This window comes from Lepisma saccharinum, chromosome 9 (genome assembly GCF_977018435.1).
Source record: "Lepisma saccharinum chromosome 9, izLepSacc3.1, whole genome shotgun sequence".
Taxonomy (NCBI): domain Eukaryota; kingdom Metazoa; phylum Arthropoda; class Insecta; order Zygentoma; family Lepismatidae; genus Lepisma; species Lepisma saccharinum.
The window spans coordinates 38,630,321-38,640,332 of record NC_139237.1 but is presented as its reverse complement, the minus strand read 5'-3'; the positions used below and the strand labels follow the sequence as shown (position 1 = coordinate 38,640,332).

General features: G+C 43.5%; 1 protein-coding gene across 1 annotated transcript; it reads right to left on the bottom strand.

Annotated features, from left to right (window-relative positions):
* LOC145992388 (uncharacterized) lies at window positions 1-4,227 on the bottom strand. Its single transcript, XM_083128768.1, has one exon. It carries the CDS (start codon window positions 4,225-4,227, stop codon window positions 1-3), a length of 4,227 nt encoding a protein of 1,408 aa, XP_082984894.1.
* Window positions 4,228-10,012: the final 5,785 nt, after the last annotated feature.

Sequence of the window (10,012 nt, the reverse complement as noted above, 5' to 3'; positions counted from 1 at the left end):
CTATTCCTCCTCCTCATCCTCCTGGACGCTACGGTAGCCGTATGGTAGGGTGTCCAACGTGGAATCTCTTATCCGTCGTTTTGTATTCACCACCTGATATGTTTTTTCCTGAGGTTCTGTCACTAGCACGAAACGTCGTTTTCTCGCAATCCGTCTGGGGTATTGGATGACCATCTTCTTTTTCTCGTTCATGTGCAGCACAAAATCTTTCACCACATCAAAGTTCAATTTCGAACTCGCGGCGTGGTCCAACGTGATACCCTTCATTTTTACCACGTGGAACTCCTTTCCCTTTGTTGGGGACCACACCTTCAGAGCGTAATTCTTCGGACCGCCGGACACAAACTCCCTAATGTAGGCACCATCGCCGAATTCCGACATTTCGTCCGTCAAATCTCCCAGGTGGTCGCCCAACTGTAGTTTCCCGCGTGATCGTCTGGTCTCGCGAAATATCACGCTGTCCGTGTCGCAGTACAATATATCTTCCCCCACAGCGTCCAACAACTTGTACAGACGGATCCTGGCGAAGGTTGTCGTGTACGCACCTATTACGACGTTTACTTTGCTGTTTTGAGGTGCACACTCATTCAGGTAGTCCCAACTCACAATCACCGTGTCATCGTTGACAAACAACACCTGCTTCACGTTGACACCGGGTTCCGTCAACTTTTCAAAGAGATCCCTCGGTTCTCGTATGATCGACGTCTGTGGTTTGTTACTGTTCTGCGCAAATTTACCCCAAAGCGAGTTCAGGCACAACTTTGCAACAGCACGTAGTCCTGGATTCTTGTCGATACGCTCCTTACGTAATTCGATCCCTTCGTGCTCTTTGTAGGTACCAATATACTCCTCCTTCTTCTCATCGTCCGTGCACCACGCTGGCCAACCACTACTCTCCTGTTTGATTTGCAGAAACGTGTTCACGTACTGAGCGAACAAACCCCCCTCACCTGTCGTCGGGTCGTAGACGCTCACCTCGTACCTCCACACTTCGTACACATCCTGAATCTTGTAGCCCTTCTCGACGGCGAGGCGAACTTCATCCAGCACCCACGTTCCCGTGATTGCTCTCTCCGCATCCGTGTGGTCGCACTCTCCTTCTTGTCGGAGCCCCGTTGCGCAACTCCAACACAACGGAAACAACAGTTTCCCTCCCGTCTTCATAGGCAGCACGGGAATGTATAGGTCTCGCGGCGGAAGCACTCGGAGTTTGGCTATGCCGTCCATTTCCAATACCTCCTTTGGTGTCGGTGCTGATGCACCGAACAGAACCTCTGGGTGTCCCACGGGTGCCTTGGCGAGCTTATTGACGGTCGGGTACAGCGATGTGATGTCGTAGTAGCGTATTTTCTCCTCCTCCTCCTCGCCGGCGCCAACCACTCCTCGCATTTTAAACACCTCCACCCTACCTCCATACAACGCATCCCTCGCCACCAGCGGAGAACTCCGAAAAAACGGGTGTTCTTCCAGTTCGCGGCTGAGGTCGGGTCGGTCCCGCAGTATCCCGCGGAACGTGCACTCCCACATTTCCACCACAGTATAACCCAATAGGCGAAAGTTCGATGTCACCCTCTGCGTTCGCTCGTATCGAGCACCCATCGTATCCGCCGGGTCGGATTGGATATTCTTCGACACGGGTCTCGATCGCTCCTTATAGCAGGATGGACATCCGTGAAAATAGCACCCGTGGAACTGGTAGATGGTCCTTGTGGTTTTGTCGTACCCATCCACAGCGATGCCATTCACTGCCACATGCTCCCTTTCTTTACCGGCATATTCCAACTCTACTTTCTCCGACTTCTCCAGATGCAGCAACCACTTCAGCGCGATCTTGCTCTGATTACTCACATTGCGGTAGCCGTCACGTGGAATCACGCCTATGGTGTTGTCCGAGAGGAAATGTCTTCGGTACGCCAGGGAGCATGCCGACGCTATGGTGAAACAGTCCTGTAGAATGTCCACATTGGCGATGTCCAAGAAATACCGACGCAATTTGAGCACTCCTCTTCGAAGTACTGTGACGTCCTGAATGCAATACTTGCGACACTCGTGGGCGTTATCGTACAACACACACTCCTTCGATGCTCTGTTGTACCACTCGTAGAATTTCTGGCGGTGTTGCGGCGACATGTGGTCCGGATCGAAGAACCGGTCGTTGGGGAAGGGACCCTTGTAGTCGCGATTTCCTTTGGTGTTGAACAGATGCGGATAGAATCCCTTTGTCTCCTCCAAATCGAACGTCTTTGAGAAACTCGACAGGGGCATCTGTAAGTAGTTCAAGGAATCCAGGAATCGCAACTTCTTCCCCACGCTCATAAACAGGATTTTCGTACCGTCCATGATCACCTCGGGAGCTTCTACATCCCTCTTCAGCAAATCGGACAACACAAACATACCGTCGTAGGCTCGGAAATTGTGGGCCACCAACACAATCCTCTTGAAGTAGGGTCGCTCCACGAAGACGTAGTCCATAAACTGTCGCACAGGATCCTCTCCCTCGAAGCAGTGCTGGCGAATACCGCACTGTAAGCAATCTTTCATCATATCTGCGTCCTCGATGCATACACTGCACACTTGCTGCACCACACACAAGCATGGTTCGTGTACATATGTCGAAGGTCGACCGACATAGGGTGTGCACTGCGTGGCTTCGAAATCATAAAACATAAACAGGTATCTCTTGCAGCTGATCTCCTCACCACCTCCACTGTCCCTCTGCATGTAGCACAGATGGTTCATCTCGCGTTGTGATTTGCACGTCTTGCAATACCTGAAGCCGCAACGATGCTTTGCACTCTCCGGATGGGTGGCGTCCAACAATTGGTAACATCCCGTGCAGCTACGTATCTGCGTGCACACAGTCCCCCCGCCGTAGCGAGTGCTTAGGTGGTTCTTGTAGCACACATCGCTGTTGAACATCCTGTTGCATCGTTCGCAATGCACCACATCTTCCTTCTCGCACACGGGCGACGTGTGACATAGATGACACATATTTTTGCACACGTGCCGCAAGTTTCGGGAAAAAGCGTAACATCGTTCGCAGAAATAAGGAATCGAGAACGCAGCCACTGGATTCACAATGACGTCATAGTGGTTGTCTCTCTGATTCAGCAACAGGTATATCGACTTTTTCGCCTGGGGTACCTCCTGGGCGAACAACACATCCGGCTTCTCCAGGTCGCTGAACACAAAGATTTTGTACTCACTTCCGAAATAACGCTGGAACGCAGCCAATTCGGCGAGACCTCCCCCCGTCGACTCCAGCGATACCCCGGCCTTTCTACACAACTCCATCGCCGACGACGTCAACACTCTCCGCCCCATCTTAAATTGTTTGTGGTATTTCCGGAAATACTCAGGATCTGACTCTTTGTCGGCATACATCCGACCGATCACCAGGGCTTTGGCCAGACATATCTTCTCACCTCTGGTCTCGCTCTTCACAGTCACCACACTTCTCTTCACTTTTGCGTATCTCTCGTGCGGTACAAGCTCGCGAGAGTTCAGTTTCCGACGTCCGTAACCGACAGGCATGCCAATCACGGACACACGCAGCTGTAGAAGATCCGTCGACAAGAACGTGGCGTTCGATTGCAACACCCTGGCGACCACATTCCATAACATATCAGCACCCAGTTGATCAATTCTCCGTATCGACAAACCAATCGGTCGAACCGACTCGTCAGACTTGTTCTCCAGCACCACGCCCACTTTGTCCGATGGTTTGTGTCGATCCACGATGTGGTTCAGCACAGCGTCCAAACCCTCGTGCACCCAACTCATGGCATCTCCGCTCTCGTCCGGCGACCTGAAGGTAAAGGTCGTCGTAGTGCACGTAGCGTTATACTTTTTCACTCGACGAACATCCATTTCTTTGATGTCCACATACTTCGTATGGGGTGCAATTTCCCGTTCTTCTTCTTTTTCTTCTTCTTCTTCGTCGTCGTCCTCTTCTACCAGAAAATCGCGGTCGCCGCCTGTGTCGTCATCCCTCCTACTGAACGACGTTCCCGCTCCCTCCTGGTTTCCGTCCAAACTACGCACTTCGGACATCAAACGTTCCAGCAAATCAAGACGCCGGCATGGTTCGCCACGACCCATCATTCGGATAATCTCCTGTAGAATCATCCTCTTCCTCTCCGATCCTCCACCTTCTCCCCTTTCATATTGGTCCAACAGAATATCGCAGGCGCTCACGTATATCTCACCCGATTTCAACAACACCATTGTGTACTGGTTGACCTGTGGTCCTCCCTACCGCAAAAGATGCTCACACCGATCGACGGTCCCTTATATCCTACCCAAACTCCAGGGATCGCGCGCGCATGCGCATCTACAGCTGCAGAGAAAGTCATTCGATCCGCGCATCCGGCCACCTGCGCTGCCCCACAGAGCAAAAAAAAATTGGATCCGCGCAGCTGGCCAGATGCGCTACCCCACAGAGCAAAAAATTCGATCCTCGCAGATGGCCAGATGCCAAACATTGTACATCAACTGCTCCACTTACCTTGTCCATGCAGCCACTCGTTCTGCGCGATGCACGTCACCAGCTCCCTCATCAGCGATGGCAACTCAACCAATCGAAGCAAAGTCTCGTAAAACATAAACTCCACTCCCGTCGTATCGCCGTCGTCGTCGTTGTCTCCGCCGGAACCCTCGACTAATCTACGGTGGTCGCGAGTAAAGTGTGCAAACATATGATACATATTTTCCGGCTGTCGGGCGTAGCTAACCCACCTTCGTATCTTTTTCCGCACGCAAACATTACAGTCACCATCTACACCACGTCCGCCGCAGACACTATTATGCTCCCTAACACACGGATGAGCCTCGCCGTCTGGGTAACCCTCGAAACAGCCAATACAAAACACAGCGTACTCGGGAGTATAACTGGTCATACTGCTCAAAACACAGTACATATCCAAACTATCGGGTAAACACGTACACGGCGACATCACACAGACGTTATCGTCAAACTCCATTCCCCGTACCTACTCCGCTTCAATATTCCCCACAAACATACCCCCCAGGAACGGACAGTACGGACTCCAACGCCTGTGCTCTTTCTCTGCACTATCCCCAAACTCCCAATTTCCTATCTCAACACCACAAAACACACACTTTACTACGTCCGGTAACCTATTAAAGTAAAAACCCGTCTTTGCTAGAGATTTCGGATTCATAAACCTAACACCCCACCTCTTAAATGTAGCCAATCGCGACCTCTCGCTATTCAATGTACCTGGCTCGTCAGCACGAACAACACCCTCTCGAAGGAAACGACAGAAAACACCCACTCGACCGTCAAAACCTCTACCCACCGAACCCGCACGACTTCTCGCATTCATCCCCTCGCGACAAATGATCAAAAAACCAAACCAAACCACTTAAACATACAAAAAAACAAACAAAAAAACAACACAATATGCAGCTGCTTCGCACATCTGCTTCTCCTCACCTTACTCTCCCCGTAAAGCCCAAAACAACTCCGGACCGTTGAGCTTCTCATTACGTTCCAACCAACGTACAAGGTCCTCCATCAAAACACTGTCCTCGATCATTCTCTGAAGACCACCATACAATTCCATTACTGTTTTGTCGCAACCTCCACATACCTCCACATGCTTTGGCTCGTAATATGCAAATACATGCTCAGCGTTCGACGGATCGCGGAAATAGTCGCACGCGTTTTTCACCTTCCTTCGTATACAGTTCTCACAATTATCGTCGCGACTTTCCTCCGAATCACAATAACGAAAATGCTCCGTCAAACATACATGACCCTCCTGGTTAGGCGGCATTTCCCAACAACCGCAACAAAACACGGGCTTCCTTGGTGTGTACTCTTGCAATATCACAGCCATACAATACAAATCAATATACCCCGGAAAACAACCGCAACCATTCAACGCTGAAGTTATCAATTCTGCTTCTTCGCCCGACAACATCGCAACGGTTACTGAAACTACCAGACACCATTGTCGGACTCTCCCACAGAGATATATATTTGATCCACACAGCTGCGCTCCCCCACAGAGATATATTTGGACAGATGCCAACGCTCGCCACAGAGAGAGAGGTATATTTGAACTGGTCACATGCCGCCAAAGCTACCCCCCACAGAGACACATTCCAACCGAGCATCCGCCAGATGTCAACGAACCCCCCACAGAGAGATGAATTTCATCACGTCCACATATCACGCAGAGCAAAAAATTCAATACTCACAGATGTCGACGCTCCCACGCAGAGGCTAAAAATATTCTATCCACACAGCTGCCGACACCACCTGCACTCCCCCACAGAGCATGCGCACGCATTCACCCCCCACAAACACACCGCTACTATATAAACCACAAACACGCACACACCAAGCACAGAGCAGCAACGACAACACAACCAGAGACATCACCCAGTACAATCGATGACGTCACCAATCACCTATAGAAACAATCGATCAATCAATCTATATTATTATCAATAATATTAACAACTATAATAAGGTTTAACAATACAACAATCTACAAACATATCATTTACATCAATCAATCACTATATTATTAGGACACCCACAAAACCTCCTTATTTGGAAAAAATATAAATAAATATGACACCTGTCAATCAATCAATCACTATATTAGGTTAACAACACCCACATACCCTTACATACAACTCCTTATTTGGAAACACCCCCACCCACACCTAATTTAAAAAAATCGATTTTCACCCAAAAAAAATGTATTGATCACTTATCGATTATTGGAAATCGATTAAGGTAATCGATACTGATTGGTTATCGTGCTATGGCCCCCCCTTAACTACTACAGGACATAACTTCAGCTTTCTTTGAACCAATCAACTCTGGAAACGCTGAAGAAAATTGTACCATTACAACAAAAGATGCCCGTGAGGAGCCAAATAATGTAGCTACAAGAGATAATTTGGCTACATATGAAGAAACTGCAATTTGCCCAACTTTTAATGTACAGCTGTTTAAATCAGAATGCGAGAGAATTAGTAACATCTTGGAAGAAAATACAACAGATACAGGTTTGATGACATCTGCAAGAAAATTTACGCAAAAAATGCAAAAAATCAAAACGCCAATGCAGCTTTATGAATTTATCAATACCAGTGAACTTAAATTTTACAGAGGTAGAAAAATTAGAGTTCAGCCAACATCATTGAATAGAAGAAAGGAAGGATCATCACGTGGAAGTGCACGACATCGTTCAGGCCGTCCATTGAAAGGTGTGAAAAAAAACAGATGCAAATTACAAAGAAACTTGGGTGGAAGTATAGCACTGAATTGCCCCAATGCTAAGAGTCATGGAGATGCTCATTGAATGTAGTTAAATTATACACATGGAATCATGTTTGCAAACTTCAAATTGTATTACCAAAAAGATCCAAATACTAAGTTTCAAATCTTTTAGTTTTCAGTTATCGGTAGGTATGCTGGACAAAAGTGCATGTGTGGTTCATTTTACACTTTAATTATTTCCTGTTAATGACATCTGTTCATTATGTGTATTTTTTTCTAAAATTTACTGTGTTTGAACTGGACTTTTGGAGCTCCCTTTCACACTATTGATTTAAGAGCTATTCCATGTAAAGTGGACAAACAAGGTTAATTTTTTTATTCAAAGTATCACTTATTATGTATAAAACTAAAGGGAAAAGTATGCATAATTTGGAATTATTAATACATACTTTAGTTTTATGACTTTTAAATAATATATTGTTTCAAACCTATAACTTTATAAGTAGAAGTGGGATTTTACGTCTAGTGTCTCCACTTACTTTAGTTTCATTACCATAAGAAAGCTGTTAATTCTAATTTTGTACTAATTTTCTCATTGATTGATTCTATATTTTAAGTTCTGAAGTATCATATTTCATTTCTGAAACAAACCTTAGTTTGAATAATATATTTATGATCATTTTTATAGCCTTTGCATTGTTCCATAATCCTTAAAAGTAAATAATGTGCATGGTGTCACCCATCACAGACAAAAAATTTATATAATAAAGAATGTACTAATATTTTTAGAAACTATAAGCATTTAAATTTCGAGTAAAGTTTGTTTTGTCCTAAAGTCAAGTCTCAGAAGTGTCGCACCTTTTACAATTACAAAAGATAAATTTTCTCTAGTTAAAAGTTGAGATGGAGGAGGAATATTCTGAAATTAAACAACTTTCATCAAAGAAAATGAAATTACATGAATTGATGGAGTTACAAATTTGAAAATGCCAAACAATAATTATTGTTTGGCATTTTAAATTAAAGAATGAATGTAAATTTGTCTGATTGTCACATCCGCCACAATGGAATTGCGCTTACTCGATATCATATCTCATAGGCATTTGCCGAATTCTATTCAACAGGCAAGAAAGGCATTCTCTCCCCAAAATCACCCCATCTGTTTAAAGTCATTACATTGCTGCAATGATCTGTACCACCCTTACTTGAAATTAAATTACATGTGTGAAATTATACATAATTTTAGGTTGACATTCATTTTCCAGAGAAGAACAATAGTCTTTTCTTACTCTGCTTCCTCCTCCAGATGCCTTTCACTATCCATGGATTCATTACACACTACAACCTGATATTTCTTTTCAAAGTAGATTGCAGATGCTAAGGGCAAGATTAAAGGGGCACAGTTTTCATTATTGGATTAAACATATTTTAACATCACTGTGGGATGTTATTAACAGTTTGTCATCAATTTCAAAAAAATGATTTCAACTTCCTTCATTATTGAGGCATACATACACATTTCAAGATTATTAGAAACAGCAATGGAAACCATTAAGTTATGGATGTTATGACATGTGAGGAAATAAATGTTAAAATAACTGATATTGTACATGAAGTAGATATATGTTACATGACGTTACAATATATTATATTATTTTTGTATTATTTTATTCAGTAATAAGTGTATAACACCTGTGTTGTAATATTTCTTTGGTATTAGTGCATTCCTAGCATTAAAAGAATATTCCCGAATAAATCATGTGACAAAGATGATTTTCATTATGAAATATATAGTGTCTTATGTATAATATAGTGTTTTTAAAAGTTTTTTCATTACTTGGAATTGCTCAGTTTTGTCATTCCATGTTTTATCATCATTGGTAACCAATGCTGCAGGTCCTCTTTAGATTAAGTATATACTGATCTATCTCTCACATCATTTAAACTGCTTATTTAAAAAGAAATGTACAATTGTCATTTTCTTGGAATGTAAATTTTATAACAATTGGTTTAGTATAAGAAATTTTTCATGTGTAAATATTTGTTAATAGTGAAATAAATGTGAAAAGAGGAAAAGAAAGAAAAATCCTACAGGAAATGTAAAATATCATGTTTTTTAATTCTGTCTTAAGAGAAATACATTTTCCAGTTAGCAAACATACATCCAATTGGCATTATTTATTCAACCTATAATGTTATTTATGTATATATTTGTGTGTGTGTGTGTGTGTGTGTGTGTGTGTGCTTCACAGTTTACAGCTGAACCTTGCCTGCTAAATAAATGATTTATTGTTATTTTATTTTTATTAGTATTATGGTGAAAAAGTATGTTTTTAAAACTGATTTTGGAGTTTTTCATTCGTATGATAAGAAGCAACCAATCACATTTTCAGCCTGCTGGAATTTTTACTGTTTACAGTAGACATAATATACTGTTATTAATTGTACTCTACTGTCTCAGAAATCTACTGAAATTTGATGGTTCTCTTCTGAACACCTTCAGTCACTTATGTACATTTACAGTAGAAGAACTGCAAGTGAAATTTTCTGTTCAGTATTACATGTAATATTGTTGGCTGTAAATATAACATTTCATTCCTCCTGATTTACAATTGGTTTTTGTATCTACATGAAAATCTAAACACAGTAGATGCTTCTACACACCTATAGATGCTGACAACAGTACAGTAAAGAAACTACAGTAGATCAGTATTGTATTTAATATGTAGGTTATGTAGTGTGTTTAGC